Below are 27084 nucleotides of genomic sequence, written 5' to 3' on the forward strand. Positions count from 1 at the left end.
ACCATAAGTAAATGTTTACCTCTGTTTACATGATTTAGAGAGGTGCAAGGCATCATGAAGTGGAACATAGATGGCAAGCTACTGGGAACTCAGCTAGTGGCTATATGGCAACCTTTCAAGCCATGCTATCACTAGATCAAGGAACCTGGGAAGAATAGGGGAGGCCAGAAATAGAGGAGTTCTCTGCATTAGAATGTAGTTCAGTGTTTGTTAGCTTATCACTGAAGAACAACCAAATGACTGAGCTCACACTTGTTTTGTGGGTTGGACAATAAGTTTCTTTTCTGATCTCACCAGCAATGGTGGGTTTAATAAAAACCCAAAACCAAAACCACAACATTTGTTCACTATCCAGTTGGTATTCATCAAATTCTAACAATTTTAGGACAGGTAAAACTTGGTGAATCAACTATTTTCTCTTTAATGACGATCCCAAACATATATATTTGCAACACACAGGAAGAAAACCTTGCCTAACTTTAGTCAATGGGAGTTTTGCCATCGACTTCAAGAGCGTCAGGATTCCACCCCGAGATTTGATTTTGCAATCCCTCCACATGTGAAATTCCATTGATGGCAAAAGGAGAACTCAGAGAACTTTGGAAATGGGTCTATAAAGTGGAAGAGCAATTTAGAAACAAAAATTGTGTTTGGTTCATCTGAGAACCTATAAAAGCAATCCTAAACTGCATGAAGACAATGATCTGAAGAAGTGGGGCAATGATCTGAAAGACTCCACCAATAATCTACGGCATGGAATGACCAACAGGTGAAGGAAAGCAGCTTGCAGAGTTTTTTCATACTAGTAGGATTCTGGCTCTTTATGGTATGTCTGCACTGGGGCTGGAAGGTGTAATTTCCAGCTTTAGGAGACATATCCATGCTAAAAATAGAAATATAGCTGCAGCAGCACAAGCCGTGGGAGAGGCTAGCGATCTAAGTACATCCTTAACATCTCAGGTGGGTTTGTACTTGGGGTGGCTATCCCCTCCCACCACTTGCACCTGTGTGGCTACACTTCTATTTTTAGCCCAGTAGCTTGATGAGAGCTAACACAGTTGTGTCTCCTCGAGCTGGAAATCACACCTCCCAGCTCTAATGTAGACACATGGTAGGTCAAGAGTGCACAGCATTACTGCATGCCAGCTATTTCAGTTCTACAAATCAACCTGAATAGTTATGTTTTCTATCCCAGCTCATATCGTTTTGATTTGAATTAATACACTTTTTAAAAATTGAATTCAGTAATACTGAATCCAATTATATATTGTCACATTTAATTAAAATGAATGAAATAGGAGGCCTTAGTCTCATATCTTGCTATAGGCATGTTTGATAACCAATGTGAATGTGAGTAAGGACAGCCTGAGGAAAACTGTGTGAACAGATTGAACATACCTGAGGTAATATTACGTAAAGAGTTCTTGAGAATTATTAGCTTTCATTCTGAACAGTCAGACTTTTCTGAAATTACTTCAATCCTGATATTGATCAACACTCCCATTGACTTCAAGGGAGTTCCACAAGCAGAAGAATGGAAAGTCAGGTTATACTTACAGATGGGCCCAACATTTGAATCTGAACCCACTTTCTTCCTAGAACTCTGGAGACATTCAAATCTGCCCCCAAAATCTGCCACATGGGTTCATCTCTACTTGTATATTAAGAGACAAATAATACAAACAAACACTTTAAATTCAGGTATGTAATATGGAAAAAGAAGCCCTTAGGAGATTTATCTCTTCACAAAATCATCATCTGATTCTGGTCTCACTAATTTCAGCCTGAATGAGGATTAAGTCCACTGGAGCTGAATGGAGTAGAACTGGTGTCAGATCAGAATCAAGCCCTACGCTTCTGTTTTTGTCACTGCATCTCAAAGTAGTTTGTGGAAAATCAGCCACTTGCCATCCCTCAGGAAATTAAGATAAACCATGAAGCTCCAGCAGACCATACCTAAGAAAGCTATGTGAACGTACATCAATCTCTTGATGAAGCAGAATAACCTACCTCCTTAAAGTTATCGAACGCAGATAAAATAATTTCATGCCCTCCTCTGACAAGACAAACGGCTGCTAATAGTTCTAAGACAAGGGCTTTTGTTCTGTTAAAAAAGAAAAACACAAGAATTAATGACAATGATGGGTGTGATGACAGTGAATACAATTATTTGCCCTCAGCATCTTTTTACTCTTTAAGTGCTTTGAAAGCCTGATTCTGCAAGACGTTGAGAACCTCCTGCAACATTCTGAGCATCTTCAGATCCAAAGCGTGTGGCACCCCGTAAGACTTAAAAGTCTGGCCCACTGCAATTTCTTTCTGATTTAAAATGCATACCAAAAACTTGTACAAATTGTATTTCTGGAAATTCAAGCAAACTGTGATGCCCATTATAAAAATCTGGTAGTAATAGCCGTCTGTAATCTGTAATGCAGGAGAGTGGTTTTATATATATTTTAAAGGGGGGTCGCTTTACAAAATTCAGGCACATCATGAACCACCATTATTGGTCAGCTATTTTCATCATAATGCAGCATATTTCCCTAAACGTTCAACATTAAATGAATGTGCTTTTGATTCAACTCTATGCCTTTTCCTAGATACAACTGTGAAAAATCCTCTGTGACAATGATTTTATTTATAACTACAATATAACAAAAGGTGCCTATCTTAACTAAATTATAGGATGTTTTAGCATGTTTTCCCCTCCTTAGTGTGAAATTCTGTGCAAAGTAGAGAGCAGCCAGGCTAATATAGAGATATTTCCCTTTCATCCATAAGAAGAAAAATAATTCATCCAAAATACTGTTGATAGAAAAGCATGCAACAAACTCCAAGTGCCTGTAACAAAATGGTACTCAACATATTCCTTGCAGTGCATAGCTAAGACCAAGGCACTAGTATGGCCTTGTCCTGAAGTACTACTGACAGGCACTAAAACCGCAAAGACATATAAGGAATTAATCACATGCTTAGGTGCTTTCTTGAATCAGGGCCTTAGATGGAGATGCCATTTTGCTTTCAAAGTGTCACAGTAATAGCTGGACACAAATAAAACGTTCACTTTCCTGACAATCCTTAATGGATTTTTATTTTATATTTTTAAATCAGTTTTTAATTGCCAATTTTTTCCCTGCCACACAAAAACCCACAGGAGGATCAAAGCGCTGCTAGTAAGTTCAAAGAGTTCTTATAATAGAATATCATTCATGTCCTCCTCTTCAAGGAGAGGGATTCATACCAATTATGGGTGGGAAGGGGCAAGGCCCACTAACCCGCAGATGCCCAGGATCCATCTGGTGTGCAGAGGGATCATAAGGATCCTGAAATCCTCCAGGCTGGTTGCAGCAGGCATCTCTCCCACGGCTGCATATTCTGCAATTTGTATTTGCATCCTAAATCACTTCCACCCGGGCTGGCAGGGGAAGGACACTTAATGTTGCTTTGGTCGCATCCATTTGGGCACAAGAGGAACATACTGAAATTATGGCTGCTTCCTGACTCCACTCTCCAATTTGGCCCACTAATTTCTGTGGCGCTCCAGCTATACAGTGAGTATGGTTATGGTGGTTGGTTATACAAAGCATATCATAGAGCTGCTGCTTCCCTCTTTCCACAGAACAGCCACCCTCAACCATTCAGCTCATGAACCAGGCCTCCAAAATCATGAGACTGCCTTAAAAATTATGGGATTTTAAACAATAATACATTTTGATTTCTTCACGTTTGCCTTCTGATTGGGGGGTTCTTAGCTTCCTTAAAAGTGAAAGCTGAGATTCTCAAATAATCACTTGACTACAGTAGACGGAGCTTTAAAAAAGCCCACCAAATACCGTGTGACTTGCGATAACATTGTGAGATGTGGCAACACTTCCACATCCTCCCATAAGTCTGCCTAAAAAAAGCCATGCACCAACTTCCACCACCACAACACTATTTCTGATGCCTGTATTTTAAAGAGGAAGTACTGCAGAAAGGCTGTGGTGATACTGTCACGCTTTTCCTCACTTCACGTCGTTTTAGCTTTCACTGTGAACACAAGACTGTTTTTCATGTTTGGCTTCAACAAACATTCAGGATCCTGAGATCTGGAAATTCTGGGATCCAGCCTTTAGCTTGGCAACTGCCACCATAGCAAGAGCGTATGTGAAGAGTAAGATGGGTAAGCATGAAGTGAGGAATGTTATTGTTATTGTTTATTATGGCAGTACCTACAGCCAAAGTCTGAATGAAGCCAATTTGTACAGGCACTGTACAAACACAGAATAAGAGACAGTCCCAGCTCTGAAGAACTTGCCACCGGGAACTTTCACTTGAATAAGTAGTAACATTGCTCTCACTAGCTCTCTTACAGAACCTGCATTAGGTTCTAAAACAGTTGGGTGTATAAGTGTTTGTCTGTATCATAAACCTTGGGTAAAATCCTGGATCCATTGAATTCAATGGGAAATCTCCCATTGAGTTCAACAGCGCCAGAATTTCACCCCTTTCCCTGTAATATCTACATCAATTTAAAATCAATTTAGTCACACTAGTCCAAACCCCTAATACAGACCCATGTGGTAAATTAGCAGTAATTACGGACTTAAGTGAACCTGGTTTCGGTGTAATTTAAACTAGCTGAAGTGCATCTACAGTAGACGTTGTGCCATTGCATCTAAATTGATTTATTCCCATGCAAAAAACCTGTGCATAAGCAAGCTTTAAAAGTGTCTCTAAAAGCCATCAAATGCAGTATATTCTGTACTTACCTAGGTCCTAAATTCCTGACAGCTTACCTGGGATTCTTGTTGTTCAGGCTTAGTGCAATTTCATTAACAGCATGTGGATGTGACATGACCATATTAAATCCATACTAAAATGGGAGGGGAAATACTGTTTCAGTTTTGAGACTGCAATTATTATTTCAAAAATTCCAATAAATTACATAGCTATGACCAATACTGGTAACCCTTCATAGCCTTGTACGCCAAACAAAACGTTGTCAAGTTTACAGTATCAGTCAGCACATTTACATTTAATATTGTACATACCAACTATTCTTCCACCAGCAGTGTGGAAAATACTCTCGGTTTGGCAGTGAATCAGCTGACAAACACAGACTCTAATATCTTTCTGCAATACCACTGCTGGCCCCTCATCCTTTTTTTTTTTTTCTCCTTTCCTATTTTCCCCCTTTCATTTTGGACCATTTAGTCAATCAAGTTGTCATTTACCCTTCGAAGAGGAGTTTTCAATCCAATGCAAAACAGTATATGTGGTCTAATACACACATATCTCTATATTTCTATATGACCACTGTTTATAATATTTGTAGGACAATTACTGTTTCTGTGTTTTTAAATATGCAGAAAATTATAACCGAATTAAGAAAAGCATTAAATTATTATACCAACAGATTATTATCCATGCTTTTCCCCATAAGAGATGTGTGGAACTATACAGATTTACACCAGGTAAGGATCTGGCCCATAGGCTTAAATTCTGCTCTCAGTTTCATGAATGTAAATCCACTGATTTCAAATACTCCAGCAAATTCTCTTGACTCTGGTATAACCAAGAGAAGATGGTGTCAGAAATACTTTTCAGGCCATGTCCAGTCATTAAAGAGTTTTGGGATGGAATCCATAACCAATTATCACCAACTTTTGGATATTTACTACCAAAGGATCCTTTGGTAATCCTCCTGGGCTTGCTAGTGGAAGTGATCACACACAAGGAAACGAAGAATTTATCTCTCATCTGCTAGGAGTTGCTAGGCTACTGATAGCCTCTTATTGAAGAAAGAAAGAGTCCAAATGTAGAGGGTTGGTTCAAAAACTTGGGAGTTTGTGGTGATGGAAAAATGAATGCACCAATTATGTACACAGCAAAATAGACAGAGAACAAATAGATATTTAGATATTTGGCTATCATTTATCCAATACTCAAAGTAAATTCACTTGCAAAAAAAATCCCCCAAACCCAGCACACTTGTCCAATTTTTTTGAATATTAACTTTTGATAACCATGCCTGGTCTGTTAAATATGTGTAAACAGAGATTTCACTCAATTTAAGAAAATCATTAGAAATGACATGTCATAGTAACACCCTGTTAAACAGAGAGTTCTGATGACTATATTTAAAGACAAGCTGACTGTTGTAACAATTGCGTTGTTTCTGATATTTACAGTTTATTTAAGTTGTAAAACTTGTTAATACTTCCTAAATAAATAGTTAAAAATAATACTTCACAGGCTGTACAAGGCAAAGCAAAGCTAATGTTTGTGAGAAGCTCTTTTCGGAAGCACATAATAGTTAACGGTAATTGTTACAGAGAATATCCTGTGTGTCTGAAACTATGAGAATGTACTGTATGACCACAACTTCAAAGTGATGATACAGAGAAATTCTGAAATGAAGATTCATTTTGATCTAGTTTATTCTTTCACTTGCAGTTTTATAAATATTGCTTTGCAGTAAGAACATAAACTGAAATCAGATATCTGCTATTTGCATAAAATTCTAATACTTCTGTATAATTCCCATTACACTTAATACATATTAACTCTATACATTGGGCTGAATTCTGATCTCAGTTACAGGAGTGCAGCTCCCACTGAGTTAATGGAAATTTCCCCCATTTAAGTGAGAATAGAATTTGGCCTATAATGGACTGAATATAAATATAGCAAATATACTGTATAGTAACAAGTAAGAAATTAAGCTTTCACATCTGCTTTACTTTTAAAAATTATTATACCTAGCTTCTTCTTCCACCCTCAGAAAGTAATAGAGTTATCTAGTCAAAAATCATTTAAATGCAAGTACCTGGTAATTCATTATGGCACGTAAACACATGATGCAGACATGAACATCGTCTTTTTTACTCACTAATCTTGAATTTTTTAGTGTTCTTCTGCTCGGCAAGGTATTATACCTGCAAAAAAACCCAAAAAAACCCCCAGGAATTTAAATCAGTCACAGGACAATTTTTATAGGTAGTAAAAGTATAGAAGCAGGTATATTTCTCCATCATTTATGAAATTATGCAAATTCCCTAGTTCTACTGGATATGCAATCCAACAAGACAGTAAACACAAGACACAAGAACAACAACAAAAAAGCTTCTTTAAATCTCAAGTCATATTCTGTTTATGTCACATTGTGCTAGGTTTGCACAAGAATAATCCCAATCCCATAGGCCTCAGTGGAACTCCTCAGAAAGGAAAGCACACTTGAGTAAAGGCTAAAAGATCAGGTTTCTAACTGAGCACTCTTTTTGTTCCACTATTCCTGCTTTCATTAAGTATCCTTTTTTCTGCACTTGTTGAGGTGAACACAGACAGTGATGCAGCAGTAAGTAGAAACAATGAAGGCATTAGTTCAGCAACTATTCTTTTTTCGTGGATATTCTGGCACCTCTCTGGATCTTGGCACGCCAGCATTAGTCACTGTCAGAGTGATCTGTATTACCTCTGTGCTACTTCAGGCCTGGCAAAACCGAACAGTCAGTCAGCACAAAGCCATAAATTGCCAGTCCCCTTTTAGCCACACAAAACCATTACTGTTGCCCATATAGTCATTCACCTGCAGACAGGTAGCTGCATCTTTGATGGAAATATAACAAGAGAGAAATAGTTGCCCATAAATGGAAAGGTTTCAGATTTGTTCCTCGCTTTCTATACTAATCTAAATTCTTCTCTTTGCAACATGTGAGCAATCGCATGGATGTCTATGAGTCCAAACATATGCAACAAACAGAATTTTGCCTTATATCTATAATTTTTACTGCTGTTACCTGAATAATAGTATCATTAGAGACCAGATTTTATTCATGCTGAAGAAGATAGTTTCTAAAAGTCCTCTAAAAATTATTTGGGGGGAACCCATTTTATAGAGCCTTCCCCAAAACAGAAGTGTGAGTTGTTTTTATTAAACTCCAACCCTGGTAAACCAACTTAAATCCTATTAAGTGAGTAAATGAAACAAATAAAAATCTTTAAATTTGCCATTTCCATGGCCACTACTGATACACAAATTTCATTTCTTCATGGGATATCAGGTTGTAGATAAAAACAAAACTCAAGTGCCAAGTGTAAGGAAATAAGAGCTCAATGAACTGTCATACAAAATACAATTACATTTTTCTACTAATATTTAGTTAATTTAAAAATTGAATAAACAATGAGAAAATTATGATTTTCGCAATCAAACCACGACAGTCTTTTTAAATGAAGTACCAACAGCATGATGATCTAGATATGCACTGCACATTCATGTTTAGATTAGTCAAGTTGTGTCCTTCAAACTCAGAGGGTCTGTTTGGCCCACTGATTACCAGGATAACTGTGCAAAAGGAATGGAAGAGGTTTTGCAACACTGTGTGCTCTCCTCATGCACCCATGCACATGGACTCTGCATGCAAGGTGCTATGGGATAAGTGGGTACTACCTGGTAGAAAGGAGGCATGGTGTTGGAAAAATCCTGTAGCACATGTTGTCCTCCAACGTTAAAACAGATCCATAAAGAAGACCTCAGACATTACTGTAACCCCATAGACACTACTGATTTACACCAGTGTAAGTGAGAGCAGAATCAAGCCCAGAGAGTGAACATTAAAGCAGTCTCCAGAAGCTAAATTAGAGATGTCAGCTATCTAGGAGGACACACAAGAGACCATAAACAAACACATCCTAAAGATATGGAGGAAACATAGTATTGCAAGATACACACTGTATCAGATGTGCATTGACAGCCTCTTGGAGTTGGAATTGTATGTCAGCTGGCAGACTGAGAGGGTGGGAGTAGTCGCTGACCTCAGGTACTGACTAGTTATATAATGGTATATATTTGCATATTAGCTGTGGATGCCACATCAATACCTAAATCCATATGACATTTAGATTTACTGAGTTTGGTGCACTCACTCTTGTGTTTTAATCTGCCATCTGGACTGTGACTGTAATCTGGAGAAGCAGTGTTTTCTCCTTCAGTGCACACCATGTATTCCACCTCCTGTGGAATCTGGATTGTTTGCTCCATCCATGTTGTAGCAACACTCCTCCATGCTCTCAGCTGCTCATGGTCATATGATGACATGGTCATGTGACTATTCTCTGTATTCCTATATTCAATGCTGTTAAGAGTGTTGCTTACTGCAGATGTACAACAAATTTTGTGGCAGTAATATCACCTCATATTTTAGCATTTGGCCAGTGTGTGCACAGCAGACCACTCCCACTACCGGCTATCAATGTGGCTGAATTCATATAACTGGACCAGTTAGTGTAGTTTGAGAGTGAAAGGATGCTACAACACACATAAGCATGTTTCTAGGGACCGGTTTTACATTCCCTGCACACACATGAGTTTAATAGGTTTGTTGTGTGCTCAAGAGTTCAGAGTTGAGCTCCTAGATTTTAGTCCATTTTTGCGCATCTCTCTTTTTCTCCATGCCTGTCTTTGCAGTAAACAGGCTGTTTGGACCCAACATTTATTACATTTACTGTCTTCAAATAATCAAACTCAGATCTCCGATGTAGGAAGAAAGTCTAACAATCCATTAATTAAGAGATAGCAACGGTGATTTAAATAACATCATTAATGCCACTAAGATATAGGAAACATTTTATATTAACTATACAATGAACGGTTCTATTTGAAAAACAAGAAATTCATAGGTAAAACATGACTAGTTTACTAGTTGTGATCATTTGTAAAAAGAAGCCTTCCTCAAACATATGCGAGCATCTTCACATTTGGCACAGCAGTTTTCACAATTTACCCCACGGACAGTTTTTGGTTTATATATTTAAAAAAAAAAAAAAAGTGGACAAAGCAATCCACATTTTGGTATTAGTCAATCTAGTTTCAATATATAACCACAACTTTTAAAATTAAGAGACATCTCTCTCTAACCACAGCCTGAATGCAATTACAAATACATTTCTGGAATGCGTAATGATGACTGTTACTTTTAAAAACAATAACCATGTGGCTAGCCCAAGCAAACTCATATGGAATCTGTTTAGCCTGTAACTTTAATTTTCTTTCTTTCTCTCTCTCTCTCTGGGGATTGTGCGAGTTTCTGAGAGTGAGGCTGTGCGTGGTATGTGCTATGTGCACTAACTGGGTTTTTGTTAGTCTGGGATTTTTCGTGACTTGCTGTTTCAGCTGAGTTGTTGGTTCCCCCTCCTTTTCCTTGAGGAGTTGGGGAGCTTTTCTCCATGGGGTCCACTTCAGATGGGTTTAGCACTCTAACCCCTAAGCATGGAGTTTTGTGTGTTGCTGAATGTAGCTAAGGTTATTGGCTGTGCTAATATAAAATCTACCTCCTGAATGAGTAAATCTATAATGATTTTTCTGGCCCAGGAACAGTTTTTGAATCCTTTGGTACAGGACAGATGATGGGTCACGGAGCCTTTTGTTCAAGTTTCCCTCTTGTTTACTCTTGCTACTTGTTTACTCTTGTTTTTTCCACTGTTTCCCCCACTTCCTTCACAATGAGATGCTCCTATCTGATCTGTCCTGTTATAGGAAGGTAGTTTTTTTGCTGCTAGGATAATTCCGCTAGGCTGAAAGAACCCAAATGTGAGGCATGCTATGGCTGGCACCAAGTTTATGTGTATAATAACCCAGAATATAATAACCCAGTATAATAACACCCCTGGAACCTGATTTAAAAACATCACCTAGTTGGGCTAGATTATACAGTGTTTGCCACCTCTGAAAATATGAAATACTTCCTGTGTGGTGACCCTGGTCATTTGAAGGGTTCCTGCCAAGGCACTGCTGGCTCAGGAGTATGTGGCAAGAATGTGGGACCCCAGGATAGTGGGAAGGGGGTTGGGAGATCAAGGGACCAGCAAGAAACAGAGCCTGCACTGCCAGATTCTACCTCTCTCCCTCACCGAGTGTGGTCTGCCATTGTCCAGAGAACAGCCCCCACAGTAAAACCTTCTGCTGTGACCCCATCACTTGTACCTGGACAAAAATGAGTCCTGGGGTGGAGGAGCACCTCCCCACACAGGAAGCAAAAAGCATTTGTAGAGATGGGGGTGAAGAACAAATCTATCTCGTTGGTCTATGTAGGATTGTTTCAGGGATTGTTCAGGGGAACTGGTTGAAGGAATGGGAAAGAATGGTTACTGACCTTTTGTAACAGATGTTCTTCGAGATGTGTTGCTCATGTCCATTCCATGTCAGGTGTGTGTGCGCCACATGCACCAATGCCGGAGATTTTTCCCTCAGTGATATCCGTAGGGCCGGCTCTAGCACCCTCTGGGGTTGTACGCATATGCGCTGGTATAAGAGGCGCCACTGGCCTCCCCTCCCTCTCAGTTCCTTCTTGCTGGAATTCCGACAGAGGGCCAGGAGTTGGGTCGTGGAATAGACAAGAGCAAACTCAAAGAACAACTGTCAAGAAAGGTGAGTAACTGTTCTTTCTTCAAGTGCTTGCTCATGTCCATTCCATGTCAGGTGACTCACAAGCACTATCTCTGGAGGTGGCCAGGAGTTCATGGATGTGCCAATCGTAATACCGCTCTGTTAAAGACCGCATTGTCCTGGGCCTGTTGAGTAATGGCGTAGTGGGACGCAAAGGTATGGACAGACAACCACATTGCAGCTCTGCAGATGTCTTGTACTGGGACCTAAGCTAGGAAAGCTACCGATGACACTCGAGCTCTTGTAGAATGAGCCATCAGTAAAGTCGGAGGTGTGACCTTCGCCTCCTCGTAACAGGCTCAATGCAGGCAGTGATCCAGGATGAAATCCTCTGGGATGATACTGGCAGTCCTTTAATCCATTCAGCAATCACAATGACCACCTGCATGGACCTGCGGAAAGGCTTAGTTCTGTCAATATAGAAAGCCAAAGCTCATCTGACATCTAGCGTATGAAGACACCTTTTCTCACTAGAGTCGTGGGGTTTCAGAAGGAAGACTGACAAGAAAACAGCCTGGTTGACATGAAACTGTGATATCACCTTTGGCAGGAAGGCCAGGTGAGGGCATAGCAGGACTGTATCATTATAGAAGACCGTGTAAGGTGGTTCGGAAGTCAGGGCCTTGATCTCCGAGACTCGCCTTACCGAAGTAATCGCCACCAAGAAGGAGACTTTCCATGATAGATGTAGAAGAGAGCAAGACTCCAAGAGCTCAAAGGGGGGCCCAGTGAGCCTTGAAAGGACCTGGTTGAGATCTCATGGAGGAATCAGGTCTTGTACCAGCGGAAAGAGCCTTCCTAGACCCTTAAGGAATCTGGCTGTCATCTCATGTGAGAAGACTGATCTGCTCTGAATAGGAGGATGATAGGCTGACATGGTTGCCAGTTGTACCTTAATAGATGATAACGGCAGACCTTGTTGTTTTAAGTAAAACAGATATTCCAAAATGGATTGATGACTTAGTTGGGGAAAGATTCCGTCCAGATACCCAGCAGGTGAAATGCTTCCACTTGGTCAGGTATGAGTCTCTGATGGAGGGTTTTCTGCTTCCTAGCAGAACTTGTTGGACTTGGGTGGAGAAGGTTCATTCCTCATGGTTTAGCCACGCAGCATCCATGCTGTCAAATGCAGTGAGGATAGGTTCAGATGTAGCAGTCGACCATGGTCTTGTGAGATCAGGTCGGGTCAGTTCAGGAGGGCCCAAAGGGCCAAGCGGGCGGGGGGGTCACCAATAAGTCTAGCAACATGCCCAAACCAGTGCTGGTGAGGCCATGCCGGAGCTATCAAGATGACTCGCACTCTCTCCCTCTTGATCTTTATGAGGACCTTGTGAATGAGAGGGATTTGGTGCTGCCGCTCCCTTCCTCCCCAGTTTAAACAGTAATCAGCTGTTTAAAACATTTAAACAGCTGATTACTATTTAAACGGTTAACCTTTTACATCCCTAGTAGCTATAAGCGCTTTGCAAGCCAACTACTATGTCTGGATTTAAATGGTAACCCTCAATATTTATAAGGTCTAAAGAAGATAACAGCAAAACCAATTACCCAAATGTTTCCATTTGTCCTAGCCCACTAGCCCTGATTTTACTTTTGTGCACAATACCATATTTATACAGTAAGGACTCTCAGCTCCTGGATGAGGAGCAGCCAAATTCTTACAGTCACGTTGAGCTAATCACTAACTTTCAGCCAATGTGGAGTTAGGAGGGCTAACACCTTCTCGTTTTGCCCTAGGCTAGGAGTTTCTTTTTGACTGCTCTGGGAAACACACATATCTGGTGCAGCTATCTATTTTCTCCTGGGTGCTCTAGGCTGTTTGCATACATCCAGCTATGACTTTTTCTCTTAACCCACCTCTGCCCATCTACTTGTTCTTGGCTACTCAAGGTCTCTTGCTTCCTTCTAATAAGTTAAAGTCAATCAATCTTTCTCCGCCACTCTAAGCTAGCAGCTTCTCCCTGTGCACTTGTCAGGTTCGCTCCTATTCATTTATTGAGATAGCAAGTTTTGACCTAATTAAAGAAATTCATACCTCTGTAAGTAACAGCTTTTTACATGGAAATGTGCTCCAGTATTGCTAATCCCAAACATTCACAACTCATGCAGCAGGTCCCCCAAAATCATGAGTTTGGCTTAAAAATGACAAGTTTTTTACACATTTTCAATTTTTTCTGCTCAACCATGAGGACCAGAAACTTTTTTTAAGTGAAAGCTGAGGTTCTCACAAAATCACATGACTCCAGAAGCCAGAGTGTTAAGAAAATCACCAAATAGCATGAAACTTGTGATAGAACTGCAAAAAGTTGGCAACACTGACATGCTCTCGAATGGAAAGACATACAAGCAAAGCCTTTCTTCAATTAATACATATGAAATAAAATCAGTAAGCCAGCTCTGTTTCATGGCAAATTATATCAGGAATTGCCTTCTTGGAATTCACTATGCTAGGGAGTTACCACATCGTACCTTGTTCTTTCAGAAATTCCCATCACTGCATCCTTATACTATTAGAAGAGTAAGAAACAGCAGCTTTAGTTAGAAATGAGTGTCAAATAATAAGCTATGAAGAGCTAAGCAAAGTCACTATTGCTAGGTTAGAGCTGTGCAGTTTTGGTTCTCAGGGGCTTGTGTAAACTTCTTATTTGATTTCAATTCACATGGGTTTGCAGACTGAGTTTGGAGCTAAAAGGAAACCAAAAACATAAATAGCTCAAGTTTACTCAAAACTGGATGCAGGTTTGATAGAAACAGGACCCAAGTTCACTTGAAAAGTTGTAAGCATTTAGCAAACCGATACTGAGTTTCAAGGCCTGGATTCAGACAGGTGACTTTAGCAGGAGTTGGGGGCATGCAGCACCTCACAGGATCAGACCTAAATCATGCAACTTTTTTGTGGTTTCAGTTTCCATAATGAAAGTTTCATACATTAAATTTGGACCTGTCTTTACTCCTTTCTGTCTGCAACCCCAGAGCAAAAAGAGCTTTGTTGTGTCCACACCCTAATGGTCCCCCCTATTCCTGGTCTGCTTTGCAATGCTGGTTGTTTTAATGAGCAGACTCCACTTGTAAAGGACACTTGGTGCTATACACTAATATATTAACTACATCTACCCACCATTTAGCACTGATTGCATGTACTTCTATATAGCCTATTTGAATGAACATTTGTGACTGTTCAGAAACAGCCAATGCTGAACACTTAGGCACTTTTTCCTTCCATTTGCACAGTGGGAAATTCACTGTTTGCCCAAATAATGAACTCAAGCTATCTAAGTGCAATATAAATTGATGATATGCTAGGTAAGAGTTAGATCTATGTGGAACAGGAATTGAAAGCAATGCATAGCTCTGTGTAACACAAAGATAAACAATGTGACTAAATACTTTCCTTTTGGAGCTCCCATTTGAACATGAATTGGGAAGTGAAAGACAGCTGCCTTTATTCATTAAAGTACATAGATTTGTTAAAAATGGAGAAGCAGCAGCAACATAATGTTCTAAGTTACTTGTAGCCCTATAGAGATCTTTTCTGCAATTTTCTCACATCTGTTTCAATGCGCTAAAGAAAGAACTAGTGATTTACATTTTGGATGTTAATAATCAGAGCTACTGGCATCTATATTATAACATTGTTAAAAAAAAGTCTTCAAAATCCAGTGCATCATTTTCTTCATTTCCAAAATTCCTTTAAATATCTATAGATTTTTGTCAGCTGTAAGAGATGGAAACAAGTCTCCTTATGCTAATAAAAGATGACTTGAAGAACAAAGCTAGGATCCACAATTTCAGGCTGCCTGGAGTGCCAGAAGAAATGGAATCTGGGGAGTGAGAATATTCTGAAGTTCAGTAGCTTTTGGGGTTACTCTGAGACTCCACAGCCTGCAGATTACATAAATCTGATATTCACCCAGAGACAACCTGAAAAGAAATCTGCTCAGACTGAGGAATCTCCTGACCCACTCTCCTAATTATTTATGTGCCTTTCCTGATGCCTAATCAAATCCTTATGTTAGTGAACACATTTAAGAAGCTGGATCTCAAAGGGTCTACACTCAATTTGTAATCTTATATACTCCTCTCTTCTGAAGAAGCAGAAGAGATTCCTGGTAGTTAAACAACAGCTGTAGGCAACAGGTACGAACATATCTTTACTGTATCTGGCAAAGTGCAGCTAAACAGAACCAGCAGATGTTTGTTCTGAGATTCCCATCTAGGAGTGAACCCTTTTACGGCCAATCAAAAAGGAAATAGAAAAGCTATCTAGTCCACCTCTCTGCCCAAAGAAAGTGAACTACCCAATTCTGTGCACTCTGATATAGACTAGTTTGATATGTGGATTTACTCCAGCAACACTCTGCATGTTTTTGCTCTGTGCTTTCGGTTTGCACTTAGGGCAATATCCCTACCTCCCCTCTTCTCCCATCACTTTCCACACCATGGATCACTGTTAAACATTCTGCACTCATTATGCTCACAGAACTTTCATTGATGTTAGTCGCTTGGCTAGTCAGGGCGAGGAACAAGTACAGAATATGAAATAGAAAGCTGCAGTGCAAAGAAGATATTCAGACTGCAGAGTGGAGAATGGAATTTTGTCCTTGATTTCGATATGCTCCCTATACCAGATGCTGCTTGCCTCACAGAGACTTAAGTGACATAGACTTGTGATGGCTTTAGCATGTGGACGTCTTCCCTTTGATTCTATGTACTAGAATCAGTGTTTAGCTTCTTTTTTATTCAGTGGCAATTATAATATTGCCCTATGGTATTTATTTCCTTCCTAATGGCAGACTATATTGGCAGTAGCTCAGACACCACACTTAGAACTGAGCCAAACTTGGGTGGATGAGGTTATGCCCTGATCTTCCATTGCTTTCTTTTCATTTCGTGTTACCAAATATTAGGCTGAACATTCAGATGATTGTTGGTTTTGATTTCCTCTCTGCTGCAAGTCAAAAATTATGTCATTGATGGTATATTTATTCTAGTAATTAAACTCATATGGTTCCTCTTTTATTGCCGTTGCCCCTCCTTTAAAGAAAACCTATAAAAAGTTGGTTATGGAGAAGAAAATAAAGAGAGAACCTCACCATGTGCATGCTCCTGTAGTTTATAATAGTTTCTATAGTTAGAAACTCTGAGAGGGAGGTCAGGTGTGGCTAGGCTACTCTATGTTTTTATACTTGTGCTGGTGTCTGTTGTATGGATGTATGACCCAATATTTCCAAATCTGTTACACTGCATCCATATGGAAAAAGCCAGTTGAAAGGAAAGGAAAATCGTTGCTGATTGTGAACTATAGCCAAGGTTTCCCATTCTCTCCTCATCTAGATTTAATAACAGACCATTTCAGTACTAGTGCAGCCATTTCTTTACTTTCATTCAATCTACTAAAAATTGGTTAAATGAATTTAGTTCTTGTGAAAGGTGCTGAGCTGACCCTTTTACCGACTGGAGGGCTCTATTTTGCCTTAGATGTGGTACAGCACAGGCCCCCACATTTGTCATCTAGCCAGCATGAAGACTTTAGTGGTTGAAAGACTAATCCATGCCCATGCTTCTCCAGTAACACTGCTAACAAAAGCTGCCAAGGGAGCTTTTATATAAAGTGAATGAAGACTCCAGTTCACCAAGTTATTTAAGCACATGCCTAACTTTAAACCCACAAGTAATCCCGCTGAAGACTACTTATGTGCTTAAAATTAGGCATGTGCTTAAGTGCTTTGGTGAATTAGGCTTATTGCACTGTATTGGTATTCAGCTTCCCCAGTCCCATCTATCTAGCTTAGGGCTTTATACTGCCAGTACGGCCATGACTGCCTTCATTTAAATCAATAATAATAGAGCAAAGTCCCCAGAGGACTTCCTGGAGTCTCTGGCACTGCTCTGTTTCTGGGATCAAAACTGTGCTTGGGGTAGAAATTTTGTTTTGGATTTTTTATTTTATTTTAGATAATGGGGGGGAGGGGCTGGGATTTAGGAATAGAAGGGGGTGTCAATATTGTGAGTGTCGTTCTGATGTCGGCAAGACTCTGGATTCACCTGATTCCCTCTGGAATTTGGTTCCATAACCAAATGCCCGGGCCTTAGAGATAATGAACTTGCACTCTACAAAAGACAGGGAACGATTGTCCCAAAAAGGGGAGACTTAGAAAACATGTGGGCAGCACCCACAAGCATTGAAATAATAGAGGCCTATCAACACCTTTACTCTAGCTGGGCCATAAACATTTGCTCCAGCTGAAACAGAATGTATGTTCTTGACTTGAGAGCAACTTTTTTTCCCCGTGTACCATTTTTAAAAAAGAAAAAGAACTCTTCCAGTTGTTTCAAATTTGCAGATGTACAGGCATATGAATAGTGATTGAGTTAAATTTGGAGACTAAATTAAATCATTAGAACATAAAACATAGGGATTTAAGTCCTAATCTAAGTGCAAATGTGAATGAAAATTGATTCTGAGGGCTCCTTATCACCTCCAAAATATATACATATGCATACATATAGAATAAAATATATTCAGGATACAGTCAACTCCTGAAGTTCTTTCTTCTTTTTAACTCAGGCATGCTCCCATAGAGTCCAATGACAGAAATGAAGTTTGTCTGAGTACAATGCAAATAAAGACCTCAGCATTTGGCCTATTCAGCATACTGAGAATACATAATGAAGGAGGATGCTCAAGAATTTGTGCTGGCTTAAATCTGAAATGAGAGCATGACTCTCAAGTGGGAGTAATGCCGTCATCCCAGTAAAGTGACAATAAAACCCCTAAAGCACCACTTTCTATCATTTATTTCAGTTAAGCCACATACATATCGTATTCTGCCCCCCTTTTTGTATTTTCTGTTCCCAGTCTTGCTATGTTCTTCTCTCTTTAAAATATGTGACTTGCTATGGAAACAATTATGAGACTGGAATTAGGCAGAGTTTGGCACTAAGAGCTTCAGAAAGTCAATTAAAGTAACAACTTGAAAAGTTATAGATAATCTTGGCCATGCACAGGAGACGGACAAACAAATGGGTAGAAAGACAAGGACAGTGTTGTCAACTGAGGGATTTACAGTAGGAATAAATTTGGCCTATACCAGTGGAGCTGCATCACGGTAAGTAAGGGCAGATTTTGGCCCTATTCCTACTTCATAACATGGTTTGGTTTTTATTTCATATTCACTGTATTTTAACAAAACATAACTATAATACAGGCATTAGGACAATCCAGGACTCTAAGAGCGTGTCTACACTGCAATAAAAGACCTGCGGCATGGCTGGAACGGGCTTAACCCAAGATGCCTGCCATGTTACAAAAATAATAAGAAAAATGATTGTAAAGAAATTGACATAAGTCAGGTGCTGCTGATTTGCATAGCAAAAAGTCTGTTTCAGAACAAAGCACTTCTTTTCTGAATAAAAAGCCTTTGAAAGTTAGTTTATTTCCCTAAAATGCAGCTTTCCTGTAAAGACAGGCCAGTTTCTGACCAAGGCCCAATGGCTAGAAAACGTCCCCGTACACAGTGTGCATCGTTTAGGATGAAGCACCTGGAATATAAAAACTTGACAGGGGCTTTGGGATCCTACTTGGGTACAGTATTGTTTTCAGGTGCAATTGAAATAAGCTTTTCTTATTTATCAGTATGCAGCTAAATCCTGAAGTCCTCAATCAGATAAAACTCTCCTTTAGTCTGAATAAAAATGAGACAGAGTTTGATCCAATGTTGTTGTTAATATTACTATTAATAATGCTAAGTTATGCAATACAACAAACAACAACTATGGCTTTGTGGTTTATATATAAATCTTATAAAAGTATTCAGATGAAAACAACTTTGTTTCAAAATGCAATTTTTAATTTTTTTTTCTCTTTACAACCCACTCTACAGAAGCAAACTACACTTTGAAATATGAATTATAATGTGATAACTGCACATTTTTGGTGTTGGCTGTCCCCATTGACTTTTGGCATGGTGCCTCACCCAAGCCATGTGATTATCATATTATAAAACATGGGCAGCAGTGTTCAATACCCTGCTACCATGTACTACATGCAGCTCTCCTGGGTGTAACCTTACACCTGTGACTTACGAGATTTTCCGGCTTGAAGCCTCACCAGCAGAGTGTAAACTGAAGCCGCTCCAGAGACAGTTGGGTGAAAAGCAGCTCTGGCGGCGTTTGAACTGAAGTTGTTCAGGCAGAGAAACCGATCTGATGGCATTTTGAAAGATGGATGAGAGTGGATGAGGAAAGAGTAAGGAATGAAGGATAGGAGCAGGAGGTTTGGAAAAGGGAGAAAAAGAGAAGGGAAGGATGCACAGGAGGAGGAGATGATATGAAGAACAAGAGGACGAGGAAAGAGGGGATATGTGAAAGAAAAGAAGGATGGAAGGAAACGAGAGGAAAGGAAGAGAAAAAATGTAAGCAACATGTAATGCACACCTGAATTATGCATTCCTGGTATACTAGTCACACACACCTCCCAATGACAAAGAACAGGACTAGAATCCACCTAAAATAACATTCTTGAACCATAAATAATAGACTCTGAATTAAACACCTATACTAAAATCCTTTTGCAATCCACAAGTAGCATATGGGAGTGTGTCATATTAGCCTTCTCAGGGGTACCAGGTACCATTATGATACCTTTTAGAAGAGATTAAAATTACCCACTCTAATAATTCAGTGCATCAATGAGAAGGGGAAAAAAAGATTTCTCCTGTGCTACCTTTTCAGGAAAACCCTGTCCCCTGGGTCAACTTGATTTCACTTCATTTTACAATTCTATGTATTCTCAGCAAAGATTGTGTCCAGCTCCAAGTCTCCATTTTCTTCCTTTTAGCATCCTGAAATCCTTGAATTAAATCTTCTAGATTTCAGATCTATTCCAACTGCTGCTGTAGCTTGAAGCACATCCATTTATCCCCTGATCTGGGACTAAGAAAGCCCAACCTAGCAATACCTGGCAAGTCAAATCTGAACTTCCAGTGGAAGATCTAGAATAAATTACTAAATATTTGGTGGTTCCAAGTTTCTTTATCCTCTCCATAACTGATATTAACCAGAAATATCCTAAAGGGGCCAAACAACTGAAAACCACACACCATTAAATTCCATCTGCCATCTTGAATTGCCGACACAACTAACCATATTAGTACCCTAAAGTTGCTGTTCATCATGTTGAGTAATCATGAACAAGTATCCGTGTAGCATAAAGGTACATAAAACAGTCACCATCTATGTTTTCTTTGGCTGTTATCCTGTCAGATAGCACAAACTAAATAGGGTCAACATGTGATCAATTCCTGGATGGGAGACCTTAAAGCAAAATTCAGAGTGCTTCCAGAGGTGATGGTGGTATTGCAACAGAGAAATGGTCTTTCCTTTGAGTCAATGCTCCTGCATGATATTAAGGGGGCCAATGTGCTGTTGGATATACTGCATTTTGGATAAGATGTTAGATATGAAGTCCTGACCACTTCATATCATTAAAGACCCGTGGCACTGCCTGCAAGAGAAGAGATTGCTCCCAGTGTGCTAGCTACATTCTAATTTGAATAATTACATTATTTGATTGCTTAAATTACTCTGCCTTTGAAAATTGATGCAATATTTCTCACTTAATCCCGTCATCTGTTGCACAGTGCTGCTGTGTGCTGTTAAATTACTGCTTCATTCCTCCCGAAAGTTGATTGTGTTTCAGTGAGAAGTGTTTTGTTTCCTACATATGTCAAATCTGTACAGTGCTTAGGGATGAAAGGTGTTATACAAAAGCAAATTATTATTATAACATTAAAACCAAGATGATCCTCCTCACTCATACATGCACATTTCTAAAATAGTCCTACTTCCAGATTAAATGGTTTTACCGTAGAGTAGAATGTCTGCCAGAGCGGGAAATGCTATTGCCAACTGGCGAGGGTAAGTTACTTCCTCTATGCAGGTCTTCAATGGAACGGCTCCAAGGTTTGGATTTATCCATTGAGTTTTCCACATTGTTCTCCAAGCTTTCAAAGTCAAAACTGAAAGGAAATAGAAATTCCAACGTAGGTTTACACAAAAAAGATGTACGTAGCTTTTTTCCTTCCTGTTAAACATCTGCAGATTTACTAGGTCCCAACAGATTACAAGCAAGAAGAAAGAAAACAATGCAAAACAATTTCCCTACAGCTGGAATACAGTGCCTGATTCAAGTATATTTTGCAGCAAATCTGGACCTTGACGAAAGGAGAAATGAGCAACACAGGGATATAATTTAAGAAGAATCAAACAACCATGAATTAGTTTTATTTCAATGTAAAAAAATACAACATTGACTGATTTGTTGATGAACAGCATAGCATTGGAGGGTGGAGAGGGAAGCTCAAAACTGTCTTCATTTTATTTTAATAAATCAATACATTGTGTGACTATTCCTTTAGTTTCATCCATCAATATGTGACTGAATATTTATGCTGGTTTGTTGGCCAAGGCTAATCTTGAACCATATGTAATACATTACCAAAATAATTATAGATTTTCTTTGATTTTTGACTCCTCGCCCAATGTGTTGCCATTTAAAGCAAGAGTCAGTTGTTCCTCTTACATTTTTCGAGGTTATTACTTATGTTTACCACGTGAGAGAAAAAGGAAAAAAAACACTGTGGCAAGCTAACTTGCTTGCACTTGTACAATTTTAGGAACAAAATCTTTAAACAAGTTGTGTGCAGTTTTTCCAGTGTTAGTAATATTTTTTAAACATATAATTTTCCTTCATTAATTTTATTATAATTCCACCAAAAGTCTCATTTCTTTTCAATGGTAATATACATCTGCATGTAGCCAATCTAAAAATAAAACTTTGGTTCCATTTAGCTAGAGTTTGCATGTACAGTACAGTGTGCAGCCCTATCTTTTCTTAACACATTAATTTCATACCAGAAGTTGTAAGTACAATGTAATTAGGGTTGGCATAATTCAATTTTAATTTTTTTACAGTTTTGACAGATATCAATTTTAAGCATTTCTTTCTATTTTTAATTAATTAAAATTTTCATAGTTGCATAAAATTATGAGTTTTAAGCATTTAAAAAAAATATTTTATCTATTTAAATTTCCATAGTTGCAAAAAATTATGGGGGGGTCAGATAATAATTATTTAATGACATTTATATTAAAAAAAATTAAAGCTTTAACTGTTAACACACAAATTCACAACATCACATGAAAAAATACACAAAGTAAATATCCTTAAATCAAACTAATAAGTTCTCTAGCAGCAATTTTCTTACTTTGCCTATCTGTAAATTTAGATTCTTACTGGTGGATTTTTTCTGTTGCTGTTGTTTGTTTGTGTGCATACAGCGAAATCAACACTTACCAATGCTTACCAATAAAAATCTAATCCTTCCACGCCTAAATACAATGAAGTTAAACCCTGTGGGTATGTGAGAACATATCCTCAGTTGGTTAAATTACTGAACCTCCAATACAGTCAATGAAGATACTACGATTTACATTGGCCCATGGTGATTTTTTCCAACTTCGCATTGTTTTAATATATATAGTGTAATTAACAAAATATCTGGAAGTGTTGTCTAGTGGTAAGGTCAGACACCTGGGAGCCAGGACTCCTTTTTTTATTCCTAGTTTTGCCACTAACTTCTTAGGTGGTCTTTTAACTGATATTCTCTTTCTTGAAATGGGCCTATCCATAAAATTGATGTGATTATACCTACCCTGCTTTACCAGGGTGTTGTGAGAATTAGTTAATGTGAGTATATTGCTTTGAACTTCATAGGTATTATTTTATTATAATACAATATGGCTGAAAAAATTGTCTGGGTGTACTTAGTTCCACCTTGCCTATATAAAGGTATTGATTAATATTCAAGAATATGATATCCATTACATGATCTTATAATATATGAGGGGAAGAACACAAACAGTGGGATCTGTGGGATCTAGATATAAAAAGAGCTTTTGGAAAGGAAGGCTTAAAAAACTGGCAATTTTTCTTAGGCTAATATCTGGATGTAATGTTGATTTTATTCATTCTTTATTGCATTTTGTCCCACTAAGAGGGGATCAAGCTAAAACAGATGTGACTAATCTTAAAAAAAAAAAATTGGTCTCAAGGCATAAATATATATGCAAGGTTTTTCTTTTCCTTCTCTCTGCAAAATGCTGTGATCTAACACTTTGGGGCTAATTTTGCCATTTGCTCTGGTTCTAAGGAACCTACATAATTTTGTGCCAAGCTCATGCAATGGAAACAACTTCACAGGAATATCACAGCATCTGACTCTCTCTCCCAGTCTAGCTATTTTGCACTGTGTTGTTTTGTTTTGCGAGCCCTGATGAATATAAGCCATGTTTTACTTACGTGACTGCGTACTGTGCAAATGACAAATATTCCACCAGAACATCCAAGCCTTTGTTTTCTTCATTCAAAAACTCCCTGACCCATCTGTTAGAAAAATCATTAGAGATCAGTGCATTTGATTGTTTGGTGCAGGGACATGTCTGACGAAATTCTTTTTTCAGTGAAACTATAGAAACATCGATTGTGTGAAACGAAATATATAGAGCAAGAGCTTTTCATTTCTCACTCAGGGACAGAGGGTTCAAAAATATATCTTTATATGTGGAAACAAACACCTCTGCGGCATGACAAACGAAAAAGCATTCTGTACCATTAATATCTATACCACACACATTTCACATGGCTCAGGAAAACCTACAGAGATATATTTCTTTTCTTTTTCTTTCTCTTTTTAACAAAGAAACCTGGTACTGGTAAGTACTGTCCATTTCCCCATCACAATTAAATTCCTGTTGAAAGGCCCAGTATCATTTGGAGTAGTTAGTAGGCACGTAACATGATGACACTACCAATGTGGCTGAGGCATCCTTCCAAATCCACATTCATCTCCTTTCTGGCACAAGCTGCATAAACCACAGAACCAGCCAATACTAGAGCAGTGTTTCTGGGCTTCTTGAAATGCAATAGTCATATGAATTAGCTTCGTTTTTTCCATATACCAGCATTTAGCAATATTTCAAGAAGTTATAGGCAACAAAACAGCTGAATGATAATAACATCAAGGCTATATGATGCACTTCATATCTCTTTTAAAAATCAGCTTGCCTTCTCATACTAATATGATCAGATTTTTAAAAATACTTCAACATGTTCAAGTAAATTCAAGCCCCTAAAGCAGAACCATGCAAAATATTCACAACAAAACCTGAAATCCTGCAAAACCTAACTGGGTGTTATTGCAAAAGTGAAAAATTCAGAGCTGGTTTGCGAACCTGGACCCAGTTTTGAGCAAAGGGGTGGAAATTTGGCTCCATCTACTCACACCTCCTCAACACACCAACCAGCATAGCAGAATATTTATCAGTAGCAGATTACTCACCCCTGGAACAAGTTGAGAGCCAGGGAGTGAATTGTGACAGTTACAATTCCCTCCCTGGTTTGCTCTTGGAGCAGTTGTGCACTACCCTTTACTCAGGGCAGATTGTAAATTTACAATCTAGCCTTGAGTTATTCTGGTCTTTAGGCTTTTCGTTTTAGAGCATACTGTTTACTTGGTAGAATAAACATCTTGGTATGTCTATGATATATATTTTGCCACACGTATCTTTCATCCAGTTGACTGAAGGAAAATATGCATTTTGGAAATTGTACTGATTTTGTTAGCCTACGTTATTTACACAATACACTATAATGGTTCCTTCTGGAAATCTGTGATATGTCATAAATTTATATTTGAGAATGACATGGCCTGGATGCTTTTGGACTCTAGTGGGAAATTATTTATTCTGGAAAGTAGGGAAAAATAAAATATAACAAGGATTCAGGAGATGGAGTGCGTTGTAGATGTTTGCCACACATCACTGGGTTCAAATGTTTCAAAATGGTGCTTAAAATGTATCGAAGATGGAAAACTATTATAAAAAACACAATTCACACTGTATTGGCATCTATATACTCACTCAAGTACTAAAACATTGGATCAGATTCTGTTCTTAGTTACACCTCTGCAAATATGGCCCAACTCCACTGGAGACACTTAATTTTCTGCAGTACTTTATTTCTATTAGCATGAATAGTTATCTCTCTCTCCTCTCCTTAACAACCTACAGTGATTTCATTTTCTCTGCAGCTAGTTAGCAGCTCCCAATCTCAAATTTGTCAGCAGACATCGCTGCACTTCCCACAGATCTATGTTACTTTTTAAAGCAACTCTCAGCCCTTAGATCCCCACTACCCCTCCCAGCCCTCATGTTCTATACTTTAAGGAACACCCTGCATAGCTGTAGCCAGAAACTGTTATCTCCTAAAAGAAGTGTCATAATTCAGCCAACAGTGGGGTCATGATCAGCCGACACTAGCACTAAGAGTCAAACAAGAAAAAGTTGCGTTTATAATTCTTCTCTTCCCCCAGGCTGATCTGAGCTTACCTCAAGAAAATTAAGGGTCATTCTGTAAAACAGACTTTTTAATGATACCACTTACTCGACTTTGTCTTTCCAAGATAAAATTGTCTTGTAGTGATGATGTGATATGCGTGTAATATACCAAGAGACTCTGGGACAGTTTCAGTGTTCTGCTTCAAGGATTCAGAACAGCCCTCATGAAAACTAAAAGCACCCCATTAAACTGAGAGAGGTGTAATGCACCCCCCCCCCTTGCTATTCATTTCAAAGGGAAGGACACTTTTCTCTCAACTCCCATCCCAAATTGCTTACATGTAACCATAAAAACCTACACAAAAGAACTATTTTATCCAGGCAGAAAATAAGACTTGCTAAGTTTCTCCCACCACAGAGCCAGGGCCTCAGACTTATACAAAAACACCAAAAGGCTGTAGCTCCCAGCAGTGCTGATGTCTGGATTCAACTCTGCTAACAAACAAATGAAAATAACTCTTTCCGCACCCATTTTCAAATCTTGTAAGAAGGAACATGTCAAGAATTTCCACACAAAAATGTAGGCTCTGCATTATGGTACTCCTTGTCTCTTACAGTCTAGTCCAAAGTATTCCAGAGAAGCACACAGGATTATTATTTATTAATTTTCAATAGCACCCACAATGTGCTTGAAACCTGGTGACCCCAAAAAGACCCCTGTCCCAAACATTTTACAACCTTGTACAGGCTTAAGAGAGACTTACTTAAGAGATCATTAGACAGTGGGGGAGAGGGGAAACTGTCACCTTTAGAAAGAACCCCTTTCTAAACCCCTTTCTTCTTCTAAAGAACCCCTTTATCAGGTAAAATCAGCCTTGTTTACTTTACACTGTCTGGCAACAGCGACACATCACCACTTAGATGTTGTCAAACATTTGCACACATTTTAGCCAGAGTCAGCTACGGACTTTAATGGGTATGAAGAGGCTAACTCTGGTGCAAGTCTCCAAAAATTCAAGCGTGAGCTGATGTGCTGAAAACTTCTACTGAAAATTCCATGGAAAAGAAACTGTCCACAACATTTTGTAACTAGTACTTTAGCTGCTCACAAACTGTTACGATTGCTTACAGATTGCATTGTCTTACTCTGGCAGATTCATCCTGAAACTTTGCAGCCCTGCCAACACCATATTAGAAATGATGGTCTCACTTCAGTATTTGATGGTCAATTTCACTTCATTTCTGTAATGTTTCAGAAA

General features: G+C 38.9%; 1 protein-coding gene across 1 annotated transcript in view; it reads right to left on the reverse strand.

Moving 5' to 3' along the window:
- Window positions 1-27084, reverse strand: part of FMNL2 (formin like 2) — a 249437-nt gene that overhangs the window by 62777 nt on the left and 159576 nt on the right. Inside the window, 6 exon segments of the mRNA XM_067549435.1 lie at window positions 2011-2104; window positions 4779-4855; window positions 6812-6920; window positions 19514-19633; window positions 21295-21447; window positions 23790-23873. Of these exon segments, the coding sequence (XP_067405536.1) occupies window positions 2011-2104; window positions 4779-4855; window positions 6812-6920; window positions 19514-19633; window positions 21295-21447; window positions 23790-23873 (637 nt within the window).

This window comes from Emydura macquarii, unplaced genomic scaffold, assembly GCF_026122565.2.
Source record: "Emydura macquarii macquarii isolate MOO-44397 ecotype Brisbane River unplaced genomic scaffold, CSIRO-AGI_Emac_v2 contig_1253, whole genome shotgun sequence".
Lineage (NCBI taxonomy): Eukaryota > Metazoa > Chordata > Testudines > Chelidae > Emydura > Emydura macquarii.